The following is a 25,722-nucleotide window of genomic DNA, read 5'->3' as shown; positions in this document are numbered from 1 at the left end:
AACAATTTTTGTAGAACTTTCTATGAGCGTTCATATATATCTTGTTTTCGCTAGGCACCTTTCTGATTAGTTGATGCACTATGTGTGTTAAGGTCACATACTTTATGAGAGATGGATACTCCCTACCAAAAAGTTGGTTATGAGGGAATATGTTTTGGTTAAAAAGCAAGCTTAAAGGAGCACGACACTAACAAGTAGAGTAACTGATGGAGTTTCCTTGGATATAATCTACGGAGTAGTACCCTTCTATTGGCCATGCATCGGGCCCTCCGGCCACTCACAATATGTCACGCCAAGCATAGCTCTAGGCTAAGTAAAGCATGCAGACGTCATCCGCATTCATTTGGTGCTGGTAAAGGTCCACTAAGCGATGGATTTAGCTAGCTAACTGGATGCTGAAGGATAAGGACGCGACATGTTATTTAGTTGTAGTAATTAACAACTTCTGCCACATGTTGATTTCAGCTAAACTTTGCACCGATGCTCTTCGCATATAAATCCACCTATCTTGATCTGATTGTTGTGTGCAATGTTTTTTTTACCGTTTCTAAAGTTGAAAGGAAGATCCTACAAATGTGCTGGTACAAATTCATATGCGTTTGGCAATGAGGCTATCATGTGTAATACTCTAGCTATTTAACCTAGCTGGAAATATTCGCCAATTATGTTGGCTAATAGGATAGTACTAATATTACCATCAACATCGGGACACATCCAGATGCTCCCCTTTATTGCTATTAACATATCTCTGACTTTACATTAATTTACTCCAAAGAAAGAAGGACGATGCTTACGTCCGGCCCAAACCATACCATTAACTTCCTTCTTGTTTCTGGTTTGGAGTCTCCTTATAATAAGTGCACAAAGTAATAATTCTTGTAGAGTCCTAGATGATCTCTCCCTCCCGTGTATCCGCGTCTATCGGTGTCACACAATCAATTAGTTTTCTTAACCCTTCGAACAAGCTTACTAAGAATATAGTAGCACCGCAATTAAGGAATCTTCTCAAGAGTTGTATCAAATACTAATTCCAATGAACTCCCCTCCAATAAAAAAGACACAAGGCCAGACTATTCACTGATTAAGGAAATGTGCACTACATAATTAAGAAGGTTTCACTTAAACTTTTGTTATTACAAGGATTTATTCACTAACACGTTGTGTAGAATCATGGCCAAACTATTCACAACCCCACACCATAGGAAACTTCTACAGTTCTAATTAATGTAGTTGTAGTGACTAGTGCATGAATGATTGGTCCACCCGACGTTCTATCTTGCCTAGTTACTTGATCCCTACGTAATATACATTGTAATTTAATTAACATATATGCTAATTCCTGACTATCAAAACTTTTACAAATCTTAGTCAGGTAAAAACATCACTAAGACCAAAATTGAAGTATTGAAAGTGCACAACTAGAGGAAAATTTACCTGATTTATATCGAAGCGCTATTAGGATAGCAATAGCCAGATGTTGATCCGAATGTCAAGCTGAGATTTACTCAATTTTAGGTAACTAATAAGTAGACGACTTCACCAATTAATGGATGGTTATCAAATATGAACTAGCCAGTCATCGCCATATGACATTGACCTGGATCCTTCGAAACCGTTTTGTTTATTTTAGAACTATGATCTTTTGCTCTAAAACAAAATCGTTTCACTGTATCTTTGAAAAAATTATGTATTAATACAAAATAAGTTTTGAATTTTTTTTATTACTTATACTTTATGATCAAGCAATACTCCTTATTGATTTCTTCACAACAACTAGTTTTTTTTGCGAGAAAACTTCCAATCTATTCATCTTCAATCATGGCAATACAACGAACACCGGAAATAACAAAAATTACATCCAGGTCCGTAGACCATCTACCGACGACTACAAGCACTGAAGCGAGCCGAAGGTGTGCCGCCATAATCACCCCTCCCTCACCGGAGCCGGGCAAAACTAGTTGTAGTAGACAGTCGGGAAGTCGTCGTGCTAAGAGCATCTCCAGACGTTCAGCCCCCTAGGGCGCCGAAAAAGAGCGGCCTGGGGGCGAGCCAGCGCTAGATCGGCCCCTGGGGTTCGTTTCTCCCCAGCCACGCCCCCAGGTGCCGCCCCCAAGGCGCCCCATATTCGAACTCCATCGTTCCCGCTCAAAGAAAAGCGATCATCGCAATAGTTCGGCGATTCAGTGCCACAGTTTGGCAATCAAATAAAAGGACACGCAGTAGTTCGGCGTACAGAAAAGGAAGGACGCGGAAGGAGTACATCAAACGTCGAGCTCAACCTCCGGCGGCGTCGTCGTCGGCGTACGCGGGCTGGAAGGAGTCGGCGCGGCTTCGGGCTGGTCGGCGTGGCTTCTGTGCTGCCGGGCGCGGCGGAGGCATCGTCGGTGGGGCTGGGCGTCGCGGAGGCATCGTCATCAGCCGCCGGGCTGGGCGGCGGCGTCGGCGGCGGCGTCGCCGGTATCTGATTCAGGATGAGGCCGCGCTCCGCCAAAAACCACGCCTTGAGCTTCTCGTCGCCGCTCTGGGGCATGTCAGCGCCACCCATCAAGAAGGCGAGGTCATTGTTCCTCTTCTTCGCGTCTTGAGCTTTGAGTTTCACGGCGCTGTTCGTCATCAAAACAGCCTACCTCGCCTCAGTTTTCTCTTCTCGCTGGGCGGCCCTGGTCTTGGCGTCGGCGAGGCAGTGTTCGATGGACTCTTGCATGCGCGAGGTAGCCGACTCGGCGTATTTCACCTTCTTGGCACCTTTGTTGCTGTCCGGTCGCCCGACAGCCGCGCCCGCGGTCGGCGCGTCCGGCTTGTACGTCTCTTTGGCTTTGGCGAGGGTGCGTCGGACGGCCGCCCATTTCTCGCACCTATCGATCCGCCTGAAGACGTGGAGGTACTTGAACTCTGCGTCGCTGTTGTCATCGCGGAACATGGCGAACATGCGTAGCAGCTGCGTCGAACGAAAGAACATCAGTCGGCGTGCTCGACGCGCGCGCGGCGCGCACGAGGCGAAAGTGTGCGCGCACGGCGGAAGGCAATAGGATGAGATACCTGATCCTCGACGCTGGTGCCGCTCTTGGGCAAGCCGCGACCTCCTCGACGATCTCATGCCATTTGTTGCACGCCGTTTGGATGAGCCCCCAATGGTTCGCCATCGCCTTGGCCCATGCTTCATGTGCACGCTTTTGAAGTAGGGGTCGACGAGCTTCCGCTCGTCGAACTCGGCCTTGATGCGGTCCCAATACGTCTCGATGCTCTGGTTCGTGCCGGTGACCGGGTCGAGGCAGACGACCTTCCACGCTTCGGCGAGGCACTCCTCTTCCTTGGACGCCCACTTAATGCATGGCTCGCCGGGCTTGGCTGCCTTCTTCTTCCTCTTCTTCTTGCCTTTCCTCGTCGGCGCCGGTTCCTCCTCCTCCTCTTCCTCCTCCTCCTCCTCCGGCTCTTCCTCGCCGTAGTCGAGCTCGTTATCCATATCGCCGAGGTCAATCGAGCCGTCCTGGGTAGTGAACCCGGGGGAAGCGGCGGCGGCAGCCGAGCCGGCTGCGATGATGTCCTCCATGTCGGCCTCCGTCGAGTCAGCGTCGCCAAGATGCGTCGAGGATGCGGCTTGCGAGTAGAGGACACGGCGAAGAGGTGGCGTCGGTGAGGCTGCATAGTCCGGCGGCGAGTATGTGTATGGCGGGTACTGCACGCCCGCGAACGCTGGCGAGGGCGTGCGCTGGACAGGGCGCCCATGGGGGAAGGTGATGTTGGGGTTGAAGCCACCATGGGCGTCCACATCGGCGTAGCCCGGCGACGACGTGCTCCATGGGTGCGGCGACGACAAGAACCCGGCCGGAGAGCCCACGCTTTGCTGGCTCCAGGCCGCGTACGGGTGCCCACTGGGTGGATTCATCATTGCCGCGCTCGCCGCCTCCGCTTGTTCCGCCGCCGCCGCAGCCGCAGCGTGCGCCGCTTTTTCCCTGGCCTTCTTGGCCCTGTTGCGCCTGTCGGCGGTGATGGCCTCCCGGCGCTCCACATCCGCCTTCCACTCGGCGTTGCTCATGCCGGGGGGCTTGGATAGCGGAGCCCTCGGCTTCCTTTGCTTCGGCTGGGCGGCGGCTGTGGGATCCGTCGCGGCGCGCGGCATCACATACTTCTTCGGCGGCATGGCGGGCATTTGGCGGGAGGAGGCGAGCGTTTGGCGGGAGGAGCCGAGCGTTTGGCGGGAGGAATGGAGAAGAGAGGGGAGCCTAGGGGGAAAGTAGGAGAAAACGGGGGGAAAGGGCTTCAGTCGCCGACGGAGCGGCCCCACGCCGCTTTTCGCTTGTGCCGGCGCGCCCAGGCGACACCCGGCCGCTTGGGTTCGGGGCGGGATCGCCGGCTCTGTATTTCGCCCAGACCGGCGCTAAACGAGATCCTGGGGGCGTGACTGGGCCGATTTTCGGCCACCGGCGCTAAAAATTCGCCTGGGGGGCCTGTTGGGGGTGCGGCTGGAGATGCTCTAAGGCCTCATAGGACCAGCACAGCAGAACATCAACCGCCGCCGATGAAGAGTAGCGTAGATCGGAAGGATCCAACCTGAAGAAACACAAACATAGACGAACTACGACCAAATCCGAGCAAATCCACCAAGGATAGATCCGCCGGAGACACACCTCCACACGCCCACCAACGATGCTAGACACACCACCGGAATGGGGGCTAGGCGGTTAAGACCTTATTCCATCTTCACGGAGCCGCCGCCGTCTCGTCTTTCTGAGCAGGACATAAGCCCTAACAAAACTTGAGGAAACATCTAAAACTGGAGCCCTCCCACCAGCAAGGGGCGGGATCCACCGCGCCGCCATGGTCCTAAGGCCACCGGAGACGAGGCGGATCGGCGGCGGAGCCGGCGGGAGGCAAAGGAACCCTAAACTTTTCTTACGGTATCACACCAACTAGTTATCACAAAAACCTTAGCCGATGATAAAATTGGAAACACACATAATCATCGGTAATCTTTTTTTTTTTACTTATCAAATTGTCTTCGTTTTTTGCTTATACATATTTTATTTGCGGTAAAAATTGCAGTGGAGATTTTCCCGCGGTTTCACTTAAAAAAGGGGTGGTATCTAGAAACAGAGTACACACTCCAGGCAGAAAATGTCTCATTGGTCCTATGATATTCCTTGGCATCACAAATAGACAACCCTCCTATGTTTTGCAAGTAGATTTCTCCCCGGTCTCTTCCCCTATAAATACATCCTATTTCTCTCTCGCCCTTCCGCACCAGACACCACACCACCCTTGAAACAACAACAAGCACACGGAGGAGAAAAACAGAGAGAGCAGAGCAGCAACAAGCACCCTGCAACTCCTCTGCTCTGCTACGCCGTGAAAGTGAAACACCAACACAACCATGAGGCCCGGAGCCGAGTTCGTCGCCATGAGCCACCGTGCGGGGGCGCCGACGGTGGCGCCAGCGCAGGGGCTGATCAACGGGACGGTGGCGCCACACTCGCCGTGGCAGTCGCCGGTGCCGTACCTCTTCGGCGGGCTGGCGGCCATGCTGGGGCTCATCGCCTTCGCGCTGCTCATCCTCGCCTGCTCCTACTGGAAGCTCTCCGGGTACCTCGACGGCGACCGGGACGGCCAGGCGACGGGGGACGCCGATGGGGAGAAGGCCTCGGCGTCCGGCGCGGCCAGGCCGGCCATGGATTTCCTGGAGCACGTGGTGGTCATCATGGCAGGCGACGAGCGGCCCACGTTCCTCGCGAAGCCGGCCGTCAGCCGGGCTGCCGAGGTGGAGCTCGCAACCGCGGCCGCGGCAGCGAGCGCGCTCGCCGGCGGTGAGGGGCAGGAGAAGAAGGTGGACGAGACGGGCAGCGAGGCGAGCTCGCATCTCGGCGCTGACTCGGCGAGCCCCAGCCGTGATCACCACGACGCGACGAGCCGGAGCCACGTCCATGACCAAGACGCGGCGGGCCAGAGCCTCGACCACCACCACGATGACCAAGACGCGGCGAGCCAGAGCAGCAGCACGACGGCCCTGCAAGAAAGCTTGCAATAAAAGCAGCCGCCTTTTGTTCGCTACAGCTTTCCCTTTTTTGGGGCTGCTTTTCTCCCACCTCCTCCTTTCCCCGCTCCTTCTTCCTCCTAGATTTAGGCTCGGCTGTGTAGATTCTTGGCGTGATTGGTTGAGTGAAAATTAATGGAGATATTTATGCGAGACTTGGAAATTTTGCCAATCGAAGGTCTCTTTGCACCCTAAATAATGGTTGATCGTAGCATCATGCTCTGCTTCAGTTACAGCCCTCTGAAGAAACGGACAGCACTCCACACCATTATTCCCCATCTTTCGGAAACTTACAATGAAATCCAAAGTGACTTGTGCCGGGAGACAAGAATAAATATTGATCGAATTCAGATTCTTTTGCTTTTGTGAATGCAGCTGTCCTGCAGCAAACAAGCAGCGCAACAGGGTCAAGCAACATAGGGACGGCACTAGGTCTGTAGGCCCAGCACTCACAGCCCATTTTTTTTATTACAAGGTAGGCCTCGGTCTGCTTTATACTCCCTTCACCCCATATAAAGTGTCCCTTGTATCTAGCACCGAAATACGACTAGATACGTCCGATTGAGCGACACTGAATATGAAAGGGAAGGAGTATATTCAAGAACCAAGGTGGTACGACACTGAATATGGAAGGGAAGGAGTATATTCAAGAACCAAGATGGTATGAAGCAAGCCTTGTCCAGGATACAAAAAATGGCACCATGCCAAAACATAAATAGACGATCAGCCCCATGAAGCTTAGCGATGCATCCTTTAGCGGTGCATCCGGTGTGTGCATCCTTTAGCGGTGCATCGGGTGCGTGTCACACGATATCAGCAGTTCATTGGCCACCTTTAGCGGTGCATCCGGTGTGTGCCTGCGGCTTCCACCACAATTGGTACTATATAAGGTAGAACCATGGCACAAAAATAGTATCAATAACAATTAAGCAATATTTAGAGTTGTATAAAAGTAATTGCATCTAACACAATTGATGATCCTTCCATCAACGAACAAAATTGAAGCATTGTACACACACAAATACATCAGAAGTAAAGTAATTTCTAGGTTGTAAGATAAATATAGAAACAATGATGGTGGGGGCATCGGTAAGCGGGACCAGTGGTTTTGCGGTGGTTGTGGCGGCCAGACTTCTGTGGCAACAATGATGGTTGGAGCGACGAAGGCAGCGCGACAATGGTTGCGGTAGACGGCTCTTCTCCAGCGTATCTGCGGTATTGCCACAGTTTGTTTCTTGTTGTGGGGTCGAAGCTAAGGCTCCAGGGCACTGTGGTATGTGATGAACGGCCACAGGTGGCCTGTTCGGTGATCTTCCGCAGCGCCAGCCGTGCCACGGCTGTATTTGTCCTTCTGAGCTCTCCATCGGAGTCGGAGTTGTGATGCCTGGCCACGGGTGGCTGAGTTTGGGCGTAGATCTTCATGCAGCTTCACGCATTCGCTACAATGTGGGTTGAGTCGACTATTGCATAAGGCGAAGTCAGAGTCATTTGCTCGAAGTGTAGGGATGGCGATGACGCCTCTAGGGGATGAAAGATGACGATGATGCCTGCGTGCTGTCTAGCTGAGGCCCTCTTTGGAGTGGTGTGTGTGTGTGGGGTTTCTTATTTGTGCCGCTCAGCGGTTGTAATGGTTTTCGCTTGGTCTACATAATTAACTGGGTAATCTAGTTTTTACTTGGTTTTCCCTAATTTACTGATCAACTCTTTTCTTCTTAATGAACGAAGGATAACTGCCATTTCCAAAAATATATAGAAACAATATTAGGATAAGTATGATCGGATGTTGTAGTGATGGTAACTAATAAGTAGACAGCTCCATCAATTAATGGATGGCTGTCAAATATGAACTAATATTTCATCGCCATATGGCATTGACCACGATCATCGTAAAACATTTCGAGTGCTCATTTTAGAACCACGATCTTTGACTCTAAAACAAAATCACAAAGAATTTCCGGATTAATACAATGAATATTTGGAATTTTTTATCTACTTCTGTTTTATGATCGAGCAAAACAAATCCTTGTTGATTTCTTCACGGCAACGAGCTAATACAAAGCTGAAAGGTAAATGTAAAACACATTTAATAATCCACATATACCTCTATCCACATTCCGCACACACGATCAATTTATTTTCTTAACTCCTTGAAAAAAACTTCAGTACAAATATAGTAACCCCACAATTTAGAAACTTTGTTAATTTCTATTAAAAAATAACAGCATAGGGTATTTAATGATATCCCTTAAGAATCCCCGCAAAAAAAAAGACCTCCCTTAAGAAAAACAGGCCAAGCCCAAGCTATTCAATCAGCAGGGTTGCGGCTTAAGTTTTCTTATGTGCTTGGAATATATGCACTAACACACGTGGTAGAATCAAGGTGAAACCCAAGGCTAAACTATTCACAACCCCTTGCCAAAGGAAACTTTTAATGTTCTAGTTCTACTACTTAATACTTTAGTTGCAGTGACTAATGCATGAATGATTGGTCCATTCAATTGTCTCTCTTGCCTAGCTACTTGAACCCAACATGACATAGTGGATAACTTAGTTAACAGTATTGCCAATTCTCAACCGTTTATTATTATTTACCTATGTTAGGTAAAAGCATAAACACTTGGTGCAAAAGTGATGTATTGAAAGCGCGCAACTATATCAAAATGTATATAATTGAATATTCTAGCAAGTAACTTATATATGGAGAGATATTAGGATAAAAGATGTTTGTAAGTTGATCAAGAAGGTATGACTGGAATTTAATCAATATTTAGCTAATTAATAAGTAATGAATCTTTAAATGAGCTTAGTTCACTTCTTGGTCAGAGTGGGTGTACAACCCAGGCATTCCAGTTCAAGTCCTCACATGCACCAAGGATGGGGTCTTATTATTGAAAAAAAGATGTAGGGCCACCCTTACCTCTTTCCTTTCCATAAAAAGTAACAACTTATGTAGTCATTGGGGACGAGGATCCCTTGCCGTATGGCAGGGTGCCATTCCACCACTGACATGTGGGTCCGCCTGGAACCTGGTCCACATGTCAGTGGCCCAACAACAGGTGTCGTGCGTCAGATGAGCTCTCTCTAGTCAATGGACGTTGTAAAATATGAACTGATGCGTCAGCAACATATGACATTTACCTGTATCGTCGGAAGCCGTTTGTAGTGCTCATTCTAGAACTTAGATTGTTGGCTCTAAAGATAGTTAAATTTATTCAGAGAGAACTTTGGATTAATCTAAAAGAAGATCTGGAGAATTTTCGTTACATCCTTTTGATAGAAATCTTTAGTGACTTCTTCTCAGTAGCTAGATTATGCAAAAAAAGGAAGGTAAATGGATAACATACTTAATTTTCGTCATTGTGATGAATGATCTACAATTCATGGGCCCACCCCCATCATGAAAAAGTGACTAACCAACCCCCCCCCCCCCCCCCCCCCCCCCCCCCCCCCCCCGCCGCTCCTAGGAAAAAATGCTGTACAAAAAGACGAAACGGGAAACCGTCTCGTCGTGCCGAAATTACCCCCATATAACCACTTTCACCTCGACCATAACCCACCGGCATTCAACTCAGCCGTTTGTCTCGCCGTGCTTTTGGCTGAAACCGTGTGATGCAGTTACTAGGAGAGTCGAGCATTGTTGGCATAGAGTGGATTAAATTAACCATTTCCTCTATGAACACCATTTTTTGGAATAGAGGCAGTACCTCCGTGCGAAAATAACATGTCATTAGGAAATTCATACGGTCTTTGACATTTGATACGACAACTTGACACTGAAGGGATGTAGCTATTGCAAATATGTACGAGCAGAGTTCACAGCTCCAAACAAAAAAGATCAGTTTGGTCTTTTGATATTCCTTGGCGTCACAAATAGACAGTACCCCCTAAATAAATAAACAAATAGAGAATACTGTGATGTTCTGTGAATATTTCTTCTCCACCTCTCCTATAAATACATCCCATTTCCCTCTCACCCTTCCCAGTTCCCACATCACGCCTAGCACAAACAAGCCCCAACACAAGAGAAACAGCTAGCAGAAGCAAACTAACCAGGCGCAGCTCCTCTGATACGCTTCCGCACCAACCCGACCATGAGACCCGGAGTCGAGTTCTTCTCCGTGAGCCACCGCGTGGGGGCGCCATACGGTGGCGCCAGCGCACGGGCTGATCAACGGGACGATGGCACCACACTCGCCGTGGCAGTTGCCGGTGCCGTACCTCTTCGGTGGGCTGGAAGCGATGCTGGGGCTCGTCGCCTTCACGCTGCTCATCCTCGCCTGCTCCTACTGGAAGCTCTCCAGCGGCGGGTGACGCCAACGGGGAGGAGGTCTCGGCGTCCGGAGCGTCCAAGTCGGCCCCGGATTTCCAGGAGCACGTGGTGGCCGGTCATCATGGCCGGCGACAAGCAGCCCATGTTCCTCGTCAAGCCGGTCACCAGCCGGGCTGCCGAGGTGGAGCTCGCGGCCGCAGCGGCGCCACCGAGCACGACGTCGATGGGCAGGAGAAGAAAGTGGACGAGCAACGCTGCGAGGTCAGCTCGAAGCTCCGAGGCAATGCCGCTGACGCGGAGAGCCATGACCATGAGAGCAGCAGCACGACGGCACTGCAAGAAAGACAAGAGACAAGAAAAGGAAGAGAGTATCTATAATTGCGGTAAGCTTACTCTTGAATAATTTTAAATTTATGTTAAACAATATCTCTGTCTCAGCTTTGTTTACTTCATGATTGTCCGATTTTGTGATAATACATTCATACGCAAAATGCCATGCAGTTAGGTGCGTGGTCTAGAAAGCATTCATAATAAAAATTTCAATGCTTTCAGTGCTCATATTTAGAGTGAAAGATATTAATAAATCCTTGTATCCAATATTTCAAATGCTCATGTTATCTCTGCCTTGCTTTGTAAGAGAAGTGCATGAATTCTGCGCCATTGCATAGCTGCATATATCACATTACTGTATCAAGTATTTAAGAACAAGTTGTATTTTCTCGGAAATTCGTAGGGGCACGTAAGTGCGGGGCGCATTCACCTGCCAAGCCCTGCCGCCTGCCCGATTTTCCTCGCGATTCGCGAAGTTGTTGAATCTCGCACGAGGGCACAGTAAAAAAGAAAACCCTCAAAAAGCTTTAACTTTTAATGATGAAACTTACTGTTTTTACATCAAAAAATGCCCAGTTTCAACAGGTTTTAGAGATATTATTTTAGGAAATTTTTTCTATCGTTCGTAGACACAAAATAACTGATTTTTATCGGTCACTCATACTGAGTTTCAAACATTGAAACTTAACATTTTTTTAAAAAATCATCAAAATATATTCAAAATTTATCTTATTTGAAAGCGTTGGTCGCGAGAAACACAAATATGAAATAGAACTTAATTCAAAATTTTCTTTTAAAAGATATAGATTTTTGAAAATCGAAAGAGAAAATAAAAAGCTAGTACTAGCGACCTGAGTGCTCCTGCACTTGCGTGTCGTAAATCTTCGTCCTGTATTTTCTGTATAACTACAGTGCTATAATTGGAAATGTGTTCCGTATACAATAACGTCACAAATGATATGTGATTCCACAAAAAAAAAGATATGTGATTAATATATGCACATGCACATTACAATTAGGTCTCCTTTGATTCGAAGGACTTTCGTAGGAATTTTGGAGGATTGGAATCTTTAGGAATTTTTCCCATGCTGGTTATTTGATTCATAGGATTCAGTCCTTCGGAAAATTACCTAAGGATTCTTTTGCACTGCGTTTCATATGAATTTTAGCATCCACTCAAAACTCCATGAAAGAATCCTTTGTTTTTCCTACGCAATCAAACAAGCAAAAACCCTATAGGATTGAGATGAGCCTGGCATTCCAATCCTATGTTTTTTCTGTTCCTTCATTTTTAGAATCATGTGAATCCAAGAGACCCTTAACATGGGACTAGCACCCTAGAGCGATCGAAGGAGCTCCTTTGAATCATTTTTTAGTAATATCATATACTTGCCCAGGTTTTGAAAGAACGCTTGTGACAACAACATTTCCTATTTACTAGTTAATAGTGGAAGTATTTTTCAAGTCTTTTTGCTGTATTTTTGTCCTTGGGGATTGACATACTTTTCCATCTGGCTTTAAATGTCAATGCAGAGGTTTTCCCCTTGGCTTCTAAATCATAGATGGTATGGCTCGGTTAATCCCCACATAACAATACATAATTGGAATTATGGACTATAATGTTAATTTGATTATTTCCAGATATTGTACAATAACCCCGGATATCATGATGCATTGGAGATGACAGCAAATTCATTAACGAGGAGTGCTTGTGAGTGCTTTGCTGCAAGCATGGATTCCTATATATCTCTCAAAGCAACGTCCACAGCCATACAACTAGAGCTGCAATTGTGAGTGCAAGAAAAAAATAGGCTTATTGGGGTAACAACAGAAGACATGCACCATGCTATCTGTCGACCACCTGAACACTATCTAGCATGTCTCCTAGACGGTCCCTGTCCCGCCGCTGCATAGTGGGTGGTACTACCGCAAATTTGCCAAGAATTTAAATATATAGTCGGGAGCATGTTGCAAGAAGACTCTCTTGATAACCACCTTATTACGTGGTACATAGGGTCCAATTCATCGCACTACCAGCACAAGAGCCGTCTCCTCCTACTGGTACGATGAGCCTACGCATTTAGGAAATCGCCCAGGTCTAAGGCCTACCACTCAGGCCCAGAGCCTCACGGGCAAAACTCCACAAGAACAGGGTGGTGGCATATCTAAACAAATGAACTTCCAAAAAACATAAAAGAGTGCCTGCAGTGCTTTTTCTTCCCGCAAAAAAAAAGTAGGAAGGTAATTTTTAGCTTAGTAATGTTCTGTGAAATCTTATCGGGTTTTCTTGTAAATATTATTCCCTTGACGCATCATAAATGCAATAGGTATAGTGTGTCTTTGTCTTCCAACTACTTATCTTACTATTCAGAGATAGAAACAAATCTCTTTTTTAGAGAGCAGGGTCAGTCCCATCAGTAAGGTCACATAGCTTACTCAAACTTTAGAGTTTTCATTAACTGTATGTATGAGACAGGAAGTGATATTGTGCCATGCATGTACATATAATTCTAATGGAGGTTAGTACCCTTTAGCAACTAACCGTCTACTACCTGAGTAGGTTCAATTTTGTGATGATGAGAGGCACCAATGTACGTATTGCCTAGATAACTGTGGATTAAAGTCATCATCTTTTTTACCTGGACTTATTCTAATAATATCGGCTCAAAGATTTATGCATCCCCCCCCCCCCCCCCCCCCCCGCGGCCCCCTTCCCCCGCGAAAATGATTGCCTTATCCCACTGTCCTCGTCTTGTTGTCAATTACTTCTTGTCTTGGTGAAAATAGTCACGAAGTACTTGCACAAACTGCTATTTGTCTGCATTGCTCTGTTTCATATCTTAGTAAGTGAATGTTGTGGATAACATGGCCATGATATTTTATGCAATGACTTTAATTTTGTTGATATGATTATACATTTGTAAAGTTCTTATTCTAGGGATTTTGTCACCACATTTTTCGCATCATGCCATATATGTGTGAATGTTTCTTACCGGTTGACATCTAGTCATGGGCCCAACAACAAAAGCAAGAGTTAGTTAATAATAACTGCAGCATCTTTAGAGATTTGTCACTAAGAAAAACACCAGAGATTCATGTATCTCGGATTCCCGCAGTAAATTCTAAGTTGGAGCATTGCATAAAGCAATTTAGAAGTACAATTTAGAAGTATTGGGCAAAGATCATCCCCCACAAGGATAAGAAATCCCGAATGATCTTTTCCCAGATTATTATGTTGGATTAAAGTAGCAATCGCCTGATGGTGGCCTGCACTAAGCCCGGTGTTACTTATTCCTTTTCTTGTTCGTGACAGCAGATTTGCATAAAATCTTGTTCTCCTACTCCTCTTACATGCTCCTGATGCATGAAGCATCATCTGTTAATCTAATTACAGCATCATTTTTTCTTCTGGATGGTGATCCTAGAGCTGCTCCATAAAGATTTGGTCCTGCTTTTTTGCATTGTTTATTCCTGCTCCCCGCAAGTGCTGGTGTCACTAGCAGCAGTGAAAGGGACCTGACAAATGCCATGGATAATGCTCCTCTTCTTTTTTCAGGTTAGGGGAAAGGGCTTTTCCTCGGCAGTGGTGCTGGTGCAGAACAGTTGAGCACAAGGGTTGGTGCACCGAGAGCAGCATTATATAGGACGGGCTCCACTTAAAAGTTCCAAAAAGATACAATATTTTTCTATTAATAAATATACATGTTCTCTAAGTACGTGTAAAGTTTCATTAACTGATACATGCTTTTGCAGCCTACATATAAAATCTGGCCCAAATACAACAAAGAAAAAGCATATTTTAATCGTATTTGTCTTTTTTGCGTACAACACATATGAACATATATATGTTCATGAAATTTCATACTTATATATACTACACATATATAATTATGCGATATTTTTTTAAAATATAGAAAATGTATTTTCGTAGAAAAAATACCGAGCTCCATGGAGCTCGCCACCATCTGCACTTTTCGCTGGTGCACCTGACTATCGCCGAACAAGCTTGTGGGAGACGGTGCGGTCGCTGTCACTCGCGGCTTGGTTCGTCATCTGGACAGCGACCGGTCGTGGGAAAGAGTCAGGTACAGATCAGCACAGCCATTCCTACTGGCCGCCGGCGAGGTTTTGCATTATGGTGCCACCATCTGCAGGTACCAAAAGGGAGAGGGGGGGGGGGGGGGGGGGGGGGGGACAATTTGACGATGATGATGGCATAATGTGCCAGTGGTAGACTGCTAGTGAATGGATCTGGCCCTCTTGTGATGAGCAAAGCAGCCCTTCTGCAACATGTGTTGCCGCTCCTCCGACTCATCAAGATCAGCAAGGGGTGCATCTGACCTTTCGCTTTGTATCTGCTACAGTCTCGGAACACCTGAGCACTGTTGGGAGGTTCTCATTCTTGCATCGCAGAACAGAGGGAGAGAGAGGTCTGGCGCCGCGACATGCACAATTGGCATCACTTCTTGGAATCTGAAATTGCTGCATGCTTGGAAGGCATATCATTAGCTATCCAACGGTCATCTTTGCCTATTGTGATTCATTCAGATTGTTCAGAATTGGTTAAGATGACCACCGAACAAGGAGAGGATAAATCTGGATACATGATGATGGTGCAGGAGATTAAAGCGTTACTTCTTCAGGATCAGAGGGAATTCATAGTTAAGCAAGTTAGGAGAGAACAAAATACCTCTTGTTTGTCACGTTTTAGCAAACTATGGTAGAAAAAAGAAGCGCACTGCGGTGTGGCTTCCTTCAAGACCGGATGAGGTACCCGATCTTTGTAATGCAGACTTGGCTGCCGCTTGATGAATGAATTTCCTTTTCCTCGCAAAAAAAGGCCAGTCGACCCTTGTCCTCGATGCACTCCGGTGCGACGCCGACAGGTCGTCGCCGCGGTGGATTCATGGCCGTGTGTGCTTGAGATGTTGTCCTCCAAGATGACTGTAGGGCAACCGAAGACAGTACGGCGAGATGCACTTGATTGGCGCGCGGGTATTATTCCGGACAGTGACTGTACGTGGACTCAGTATACTGAGTGAGAACGGTGTTCCGTGGGTGTCTCTGTCTCGCGTACGCAGCAGCAGGGTCGTGTATAGTACAGTAGTAGTAGTAGGATGATTCTTGGCCACAACTGGGCGAGACATGTTGGGTTTACTGCTACAGCACGACTGCATGGAATCTGGCTTGTCAAGAGGGGCAGCATTGGCACTGGTGCTTTATCTATTTTTCTTCTTCAATCACTTTTCTTTTCTTTCTGCAGGGTGGGATTTGTGGGCATAGTGCACCACAGAATATGTTAGTACTAGTGAATTACCTACGGCCATGTACAAGTTTGTCGTTTTGGATAATGCCAGTTAAAAGAAGGTGTTGGTCCTAGTCATGCACTAATCAGCATCACCGAATGACCAATATGTTTTGTACTCCCTCTATAAAGAAATATAAGAGCGTTTATACATCACTGAAGTAGTGATCTAAACCTTTTATATTTTTTTATAGAGGGAGTACTATTTTTGATGGGAGCTACCTGTCAAAAGTAAGATCCCTCGCACACTGCCTCGACTCCTGGAACGGATTAAAGAAAGGTGGGGCTGGCAAATTAGTTTGACAAGGATTGTATTCTTTAATTATTTCTCTATTTTTATTACTTAATTGAAAAAAATGTTCTAATGAATATTATTCTTATTCTTTTATCCAAAATAGTAGAATAAAAGAATAAGTAGAAGAATTAAGTTAAGTCAATCCAAAAAGAAAATGAGGTTCATGGCAAGGGAACAGATGTTAGAATCAAAGTTTTTTTTTTGGAATGCATCAATTATGTTTGAAAAGGTGCAAGTGAGGAATCCAGAGGGATCTTTTGGCATTTATTATTTAAACTCTCAAACACATCCGAAAACAGCTCCTGGTGAAAACAGGCAAAAAGAAATGCGCAAACACGATAAAATCTGGCAAAGCCTACTACGTAGGTGCAAAACAAACTGTAAAAACATCATTAATTTAGACTCATCAAATATGAGTATGTGACTTGCTAGAACTGGTCCTATTGATAATACACAGAAAGGCATGCTATCTCTATGAAGATGATTCTAATTCGTCTGAAATTATTTATTATAGTAGCTGGAACACGAAATAGATGGTGTGGATTAAAAATGGAACTATGATTCATACTCACTATTAAGACCTCGCAACTGGACTGAAAAATTCAAGTAGTTCTTAAATAAAAATAAAAAAGAATTTTCTTCCTTCCTATTTTGTTTGTCCAAAGGACAACTTTTTTTCTCTCGATTTTGTTGAGTCATTACACAGATTATATCAATGATTATCAAGTGGTTCTTATTTGAAGAACCCTTGCCTTTTGTTTAGCTTGAGTCTGAATCATCATGGCTCTAGTATGAATCTAAAGTTTTAACAGAGCTGATTCATAGGATAGCAACAATATAATTTATATATTACGCATAAAAAGAAAATCCAAACTAGGGAGGAGAAAAGTCAAGAAGCCTCTAATGGACAACATAAGGCAAAGAAAGAAAGACAAATGTGCCAACATGGATTTTTTTATTTGGCATTATCATCACAAAGAAGATACTTCGGATTTTTCTTATTTCATACCTTCAAGGCAAATCGACCCAATTCAGTGGCTGAAGAAGTTTTGATCCTTTTTTAGAGTCTTTCTACGGTACATTTTACTATTCGTAGGAGGCAGTAGTATTAAACCAGGTCCACCATTGATTAGATGGGCATTACAGTCATTTTCCTTTGGCTTAGTATTAACACGATTTTCGATCTTGCTCCGCATCCCTGGTCGTCATCGTATGTTGCCCTGCCCGGACGTTCACCATGCTCCTTCGGCCTATCCACCCCATTCCTCCCTAGCTCGGATGTCCGCCATGATCCCCCATACACCATGGAACTTTTCTTTGACTCCAACATGCATGGGCCATCAGCTTCAATTGTGCTTGTACACCTTGAACAACTTTGTCCGCGCTCATCAGTCCTCGGCCCGTAAATACGTCGGCGAGGATGATATGATCACATACTACAGATCTTGTACTCAATTACATTTGCACTAGTTGAATACCCATGTGTTGCCACATGATAACATGTAAATTTTACGATACAACTTATTGATTGAATGTGTTTTATTTGGATGGAGAGGTTAGAAACTATGGGGCAAAAAAAAAAAAAACATCACCGTCTATATCGTGCTTCCTCCCCCACCCCAGCACCCCTCTCATTCAATGCCATCCCATTACACGTGTGATCTTTCATCACCATCCATGAGCTTGTTGTAGTTCTGACGATTACCTAGAAACCCATATTTTCTCATGTTCCACGCATCTAATGTCCATCACTTAGATGGATAATAACAACTAATGTGTGACTGGCCTCAGCTTCACCTCAAACTAATGTGTTGGCATCGCTCCATGGATTAGATTATGCCAGTCGACCTCTCGACGCCCTCCGGTGCGACGACGATGACACGTCGTTGGGGATTCATGGCCGTGTGTGCTTGAGATGTTGTCATCCCAGATGACTACAGAGCAACCGAAGACTGTACAATGATTCTTGGCCACAACACAACTGGGCGCCATGTTGGGTTTACTGCTGCACCACGACTCCATGGAATCTCGCTTCAACAGGCTGCATTGGCACTGGTGCTTTATCTATTTTTCATCATCACTTTTCTTTCCTTTCTGCAGGGTGGAATTTGTGGGCATAGTGCACCACAGAATATGCTACTAGTGAATTACCTACCCTCATGTACAAGTTTGTCGTTTTGGACAAGGACAGCTAACAGAAAGTGTTGGGGTCACTTCTCTGACGATCAAGTAAAGCGTGCAATATTTCGCAAAAAAATGGTAAATCATGCAGTAATCAGCATCACAGAATGAGACAATATTATGTTCTGTATTTTCGATGGGAACTATCTGTCAAAAGTAAGATCCCTCGCATGTTGATTGATTTCAGTCTAGACGAAGCGGTGGAACGAAGCGACCTCTCCGTAGAAGCTGCGGACTTTGTATCCCAGCATGCACACTCAGCGTTGAACTAGGAGTAGTGCGTGCCGTTATCCAAAACGACGGCTTTTCAAGTTACTTCAACCGATGGTTCATGCACCAGTAGAAAAAAGGCCATTTGTCCCGGTTCGTAGGCCCATCTGTCCCGGTTATGGAACCGGGACTAAAAGGTCGTTACTAAAGCCCTAGGCCCTTAGTCTCGGTTCTTACACGAACCGGGACAGATGAGCCTCCACGTGGCCGCTGCGATGAGCCCAGGCAGGAGGGTCTTTGGTCCCGGTTACCAACCGGGACCAAAAGGCATCCACGCGTCAGCAGCCGGCAGAAGTTGAGGTTTTTGTTGTTTTTTTGAAAGGGGGTGGTTTTGGGGGTTAATTTAGGGTGTTAGCTAGCTAATAGAGAGAACTGTCCTCTCTTATCTCCGTGCTTGGTTTACCAACGCTACTGCTATGCCTAAACATGGCTTAGATTGAAGTGAAGGCAACATGTGGTGCATGTCGAAAGTAATACTAATCCTAACTTGATCAAGTTTGGATTAGTACTACGTACTTTCGACGTGCACCACATGCATGTTGCCTTCACTTCAATCCAATCCATATTCATTTCACCCACTGATATATAATAACTCTTCATGCTCGCATCATGCATCATCATAATAACAAGTCCTACTAATCATCATCATACAACTTCTACTCGTTATTAATAACAAGTCATACGATCATCATCCTTATAGTCATCGAACCAATCCTACTTAATTGTTCTTAGCACATGATCATTAGTATTAGGTAGGACCTAAATACCCTCTTTAAGGTAAACTAGTATAAAACAATATAGACCCTGACTCTCCATTATGGAGAATGGAGATCATCCTGTCTCCAATTCTTGCGCTTCGCTTCCTTTTGCTTCCAAGAACCTCCTTACGACTGTCCATACATTTTTTCCATTGTTTGATTAGCATGTCTCCACTTCTTTTAGAAATCCGGTATGGACAGTTGAGATTCGTAGGATGACCTGGTTGTATGTTGAAAACATCAAGGCTACCATTCTGATACATCAAATGAGGCACACAATCCATCAGGATTCTCTGTTGAAAAACATAGTAATAAACTCATAGTTAGCAATGATGTACTAGTTTTAGAAATATGCAAAAGATGCACGGATGTCGTAATAGTAAAAAATCTTACCAGGGTATCTCCATGGTAGTTACCGTAGTTCAACACGTGCACTAGTGGCACGTATTGACCATAATGTTGAGGAGTTTCATTGTAGATATTGTAATTCTTAAGATTAGTATAAAATGTGATTAGATGATTTTTCTCCTGATAAGTTAATTCGGAGCCTTTGGTGTAGTAGGTTATGTCTACCATCTTCCGCACATTCTTTGAAGAATGAAAATAAGCTGTCAATGAAAATAAGTTGTCAACTATTTTGAAATAGACTATATAAATTAGCTAATAACTATGTTTGAGAAACTCACATAGCGGTAGAATTGGAGGTGTATCAACAAGGACCTCAATGTCCATATTGTCTTGCTCGATTTCAGGATCACCAAGATCCATGGTGATAAGCATATCCTCATAAAAACCATACATCTTGCAAAGTGCTTCCCATTTTTCCAACCAAAATGGGTTACGCTCTCAGAATTGTACAGAGTTACTTCAAAATCCATACCATGATGGGTCCTTAAGTGAATTTTCTTTGTTTCCATACTTTCATGGTCTTCAAAACCCATCCTCTCCAAGACATAGCGTCTTGCATGGCATGGGATAAGCTAGTCGAATTGTAAAAGATGAAAATTACACGTTCAAATAGTTGAAGTCGTGCTTAATTACAAAAAAACACTTGTCGTCGTTGCGTACCATTTCAACATCGAAGGTCTCCTCGAGCTTAATACTGAAGCACCGATCTTCGTCCAGGTGAGGCCTGTCGCACAGACCTTGGTCGTTGTGGCACCAGTCGCACTCCCCCGGGAGACTTTCGTCGTCCGAGTACGACATTTCCTATGTTCATAATTCAAATATTAAACTTGTACAATTAAATATATGTACTAAAAAGCCTAAATTAGATCATTATTATTCATCACGGGTTGACAATCGGTCTGTTGAGTCTTTTTTTGAAAACTCTCAGCTCACGTGGTGAACATATTCGACCGTCGGTGATGGTAGCTCCTCCTTTCATTCCCGAGTGCATTACACCAAATTGTCTAGCACACGGGAATGAAGGAGAAACTACCCCCACGACAACAGTCGGGATTCTTCGTCCTCTCATATATATATGGTGGAGACTCTCCCTCACTGATTCCTCTCTGACATTTGCGACCGTCGGTGATGGTAGCTCCTCCTTTCGTTCCCGAGTGCATTACACCAAATTGTCTAGCACACGGGAACGAAGGAGAAGCTACCCCCACGACAACAGTCGGGATTCTTCGTCCTCTCATATATGGTGGAGACTCGACAGACTTTAAGTCAACCCGAAATGTCCTTTAATTATCTTTCTAAAAAAGGACATATCGAGCGCCTGAAATTTTCCGGAACGGAAATATACATGTTTTTATCTACATCATATGAGCATTCAAACTTGATGGCCATTACATTTCAATGGTTGAAAATATGAGCAAAAACATTTCAAAATATCTTATAGGACTCATATTGACATGGAGATTTGGCTGGTCTCACCTCGAGGTCGGAGGGGGGTCGTTGACGGGGACGACGGCGGGGATGATGGAGGGGGCTCCTAGATTTCTGCAAAAACAAAAACCCTATAAGCTATCAACTAATCAAATGCATACGCCTTGCATAGTGCTCTCCAATTTTAGCATTCAAAGTAGGAGTAGTTTTTCAATTTGAGCATTCAATAAGCAAAACCAAATCGTGAAATAAAGTAGTATTCAAATTAGCATGCATTCAATTATAAGCAAAACTACATCATCTCTTGCGTCCGTACATCGTCGAATATTATCACTAATACACCTCGAATAGTATCATACATATAGCATCGCTAATACAGCTAGAACCGTAGCGCCCGACGGGTATCGGCGCGGGCGATGGACACCCAAAGAGAATGAAGGATCACAGGATCATAGCTCCAGTGAGATCCCTGAAGAACCTGCCAGGTATTGTCGAACCTGCTCTCCAACGCAACCATGTAGCGACGGACGTGCTCATCCTCCTCGCTGACATGGTGACGTACCACCTCCGCGGTGTCCGGAAGCCTCGGCACCGTCACTGGCCCACGCGACCGCCACCAAACAAGGTTCGGGTCAACGACGGGCTGACTCCTCACCAACCTACGGCCCCCGGAAGGTAGCACCTCCCAATACCAGCCCGACAGAGCCCAGTTCCGGACATGGCCCCTCTGATCAAGCAGGCCTCCTCCGCCGAGTCGACCACGAGGATGCGGGATAGGCATCGTCGACGTCGATGCGGGAATAATTGCTTGAACTAAAAAAATAAACTAGTTCTATTAATTTCTTGCTAAAAATAAACTACTTCTATAGTAAAATAAAGTAGTTTTATTAAATCAACTAGTTCAAATACTAAGCACTTACTATAAATAAAATAAAGTAGTACTTACTAAAAATAAACTACTTCTATAGTAAAATAAAGTAGTTTTATTAAATCAACTAGTTCAACTACTAAGCACTTACTATAAATAAAATAAAGTAGTACTTACTAAAAATAAACTACTTCTATAGTAAAATAAAGTAGTTTTATTAAATCAACTAGTTCAACTACTAAGCACTTACTATAAATAAAATAAAGTAGTACTTATTAAAAATAAACTAGTTTAACTAGTTCTATTATTTTTCTAACTAATTATATTAAACACTTCTAAGTAGTACTTACTAAAAGTTATCGGGGAGGGGGGGGGGGGTATATCGACAACGACATACCCGATAAAAAATAAGAAGAGGAAGAAGAATACGTACACAATATGAACATATACATAAATGACTTTGATCATACACAATTTTCCTATACATACACAATATGAACATATACATAAATTGACAAAGAAAATTCTATGAACAAAAAAAATCATAAAAATTCTAACTTTTGCATATTCTTTGCATATGAATATACATACATTTTCTTATTTTTTTCTTAAATGTAACTTTTGCATATATGAACATACATACATAAATTATACATACACGGAAAAAAATTGATATGAACAAAAAAACATCATATACGAACATTTTGTATATACATCCATATCGATCCATCCATACATACATGCATACATGGACAAAAATATGCTATGAACAAAAACATCAGTAGTAATTATTTTTATAATGATTTGGCCTCAAAAAATTCTTTTATTAGTATTTTCAAACTCTAGAATGACCCTTTTGCACTAGAACTATTTCAAACAATTCTTTTCAAATGCCACAAATTTTTTGAGAAGTCCTCTGATGCCTATAGATCATTTTTATGCAAAAACCCACTTTGGTCATTTGAGAATTTTGAGCACAACTTCCATTTTTCAATTTTGGTCCAATCTTGGCATTGAACTACAACCCTATTTTTCCTTGCTAAAAAAATTCTGATTTTTTTACATCTTGCAGTCCTTCCAACTAAAGCCTTAAGTCCAGAAGGGCAGCCCCAATTTCATCTAGCAAGTCCACCAAAAAAATTCATGTAGTTTCTGTCCAGCACTAAATTTTAATAAAACTTGCACTAACAAGTTTTTCCTTCTATCAAACCAACTTGACCATCTTCACTAACATCCAAGGAGACATCATCCTGCCAAGTTTCACATAAAACAAAGTTCCCTAGCTAGCCCTAGCATTTCATCAAACACCTTGTGGACATGGCTGAAAACATGCAATTCCCTGAAATTTTGCACTCAACCAACTTCACCATCATCACATACATGGAGGAAGGACAGAGGAAAGGGGTGTGAGGGAGGAGGGAGTACCGACCTGTCCGGCAGGAAGTGGTGCGGCGGCGTTGACGATAGGGCAGGGGCGTGGCGCAACGTCGGGGCAGGGCAGGGGCGCGGCGGCGTTGGCGTCAAGGTCGAGGCAGGGGCACACGGCGGCGGCGGTGAGGTCAAGGCAGGGGCACACGGCGGCGTTATCGGGGCAGGGCAGGGGCGTGACGGCGTCGGGGCGAGGCGGGGGCGCATGGCGTCGGCGTCGGGGCAGGGCAGGGGCGCACGACATCGGCGTCGGGGCAGGGCAGGGGCGTGGCGGCGCCGGGGCAGGCAGGGCGCGGCGACGACGACGGCGTCGAGGTCCGGCAGCCTGGCGGCGTCGAGGTGTTCGGCGGTAGAGAGGCAGGGCGCGGAGTGGCAGATCGAAGAATTGAATGAAAAATTTGACAAGTGCTTCTTATATACACTCAGCATTTGTCCCGGTTAGAGGCAGGAACCGGGACGAATACGCCCCTTTGGACCCGGTTGGTGCCACCAACCGGGACCAAAGGTCTCTTTTCAGCAGCCGAAAGGGCGGGAAGTAGAGACCTTTGGTCCCGGTTGGTAGCACCAACCCGGACTAAAGGGGGGCATTGGTCCTAGTTAGTGCCACGAACCGGGACCAAAGGCCTTGTGCTGCCCATGTCAAAAGTTTAGTCCCACCTCGCTAATTGAGAGAGCTCGAGAGTGGTTTATAATCGATGATGCGCCCACCCTCTCGAGCTCCTCTCAATAGCAGGCTTTCGGGCCTAACCTGACACTGTGTGCCTATGGGCCTACTGGGCCTGTTGCGGGCCTGAATCCTAGCTCATGATTGGGTTTCTAGTTGTATACACGCCGTGGTGGCCCAGTAGGTGGCATTTTTTTTTATTTTTTTCCAGTTTTTTTGTTTTCTTTGTTGCTTTCTTTTTTTATTTTGTTTCTACTTACAACAAAATACTTACTGTTGCTATTTTTATTTATTTTATTAAGGTTTATTTATTTTATTTTGTTATAGTTTATTTTATTTTATTATAGTTTATTTTATTTTATTTTATTTTGTTTCTACTTATTTATTTTATAAAAGTTTATTTTATTTTATTTTACTTTGTTTTTACTTATTTATTTTATTTTATTTTATTTTGTTTCTACTTATTTATAAATGTTTGTTTTGTTTATACTTATTTATTTTATTTTACTTTTTTCTTTTTGTATTTATTTTATGAAAATTCTTTTTGCTTTTAATGTTTTGAACAGAAAATACTTTGATAATTTTAGTTGCATAAATTCTTTATAATTTAGTTTCAATAATACTAGAGGTTTATAAAAGCTTTAGTACCGTCCTTTTTAGTTGATTCCTTTAGTTCCTTCATTTGTTATTTTTCATGCATTTGCTGATTTTTTTTGAGTTATAACACCCTGAAATTGAAAAGCATTTCAAATGAACTATGAAAAGGTTGAAAGTTGGCATGATATCATCATTTCACCCACATAGCATGTGCTGAAAAGTTGAGAGGGTTACGGCAAAAACTGGATGCACTTCGTGTACAAAACGGACAATCTGTTTCGAGATATCAGGGTTCCATACGGAAACTCGTCTGTTACAACAGGCATTTCAAATGAACTACGAAAAGGTTGAAAGTTGGCATGGTATCATCATAATAGTTGTGGAGAGAAATTCTTCGCTTGTGTCCTTTGCTTATTGCGACCTAAGCATGGATAATCTTCATCGTTTATCAGGATGCTTGGGTCAGCATTGACTTTGGAGGGAGGAATTTCATGAAACTTTTCATAATCTTCAGACATGTCTGTCTTGCCCTCCACTCCCACGATGTCCCTTTTCCCTGAAAGAACTATGTGGCGCTTTGGCTCATCGTATGATGTATTCGCTTCCTTATCTTTTCTTTTTCTCGGTTTGGTAGACATGTCCTTCACATAGATAACCTGTGCCACATCATTGGCTAGGACGAACGGTTCGTCAGTGTACCCAAGATTGTTCAGATCCACTGTTGTCATTCTGTACTATGGGTCTACATGTACCCCGCCTCCTGACAGATTGACCCATTTGCACCTAAACAAAGGGACCTTAAAATCATGTCCGTAGTCAAGTTCCCATATGTCCACTATGTAACCATAATATGTGTCCTTTCCCCTCTTGGTTGCTGCATCAAAGCAGACAC

The 25,722-nt window shown here is 44.6% G+C and overlaps 1 protein-coding gene and 1 pseudogene across 1 annotated transcript; both read left to right on the top strand.

Annotated features, from left to right (window-relative positions):
• Positions 1 to 5,242: 5,242 nt before the first annotated feature.
• Positions 5,243 to 6,185, top strand: LOC123166158 (protein GLUTAMINE DUMPER 1). The gene has a single exon (XM_044583929.1). It carries the CDS (start codon positions 5,372 to 5,374, stop codon positions 6,020 to 6,022), a length of 651 nt encoding a protein of 216 aa, XP_044439864.1. The 5' UTR covers positions 5,243 to 5,371; the 3' UTR covers positions 6,023 to 6,185.
• A 3,667-nt stretch (positions 6,186 to 9,852) lies between these two features.
• On the top strand, positions 9,853 to 13,003 carry LOC123168844 (protein GLUTAMINE DUMPER 4-like; annotated as a pseudogene).
• Positions 13,004 to 25,722: the final 12,719 nt, after the last annotated feature.

Source organism: Triticum aestivum, chromosome 7D (genome assembly GCF_018294505.1).
Source record: "Triticum aestivum cultivar Chinese Spring chromosome 7D, IWGSC CS RefSeq v2.1, whole genome shotgun sequence".
Classification (NCBI taxonomy): Eukaryota; Viridiplantae; Streptophyta; class Magnoliopsida; order Poales; family Poaceae; genus Triticum; species Triticum aestivum.
The sequence above is the reverse complement of the archived record's forward strand: the minus strand, read 5'-3'. Positions and strand labels throughout refer to the sequence as shown.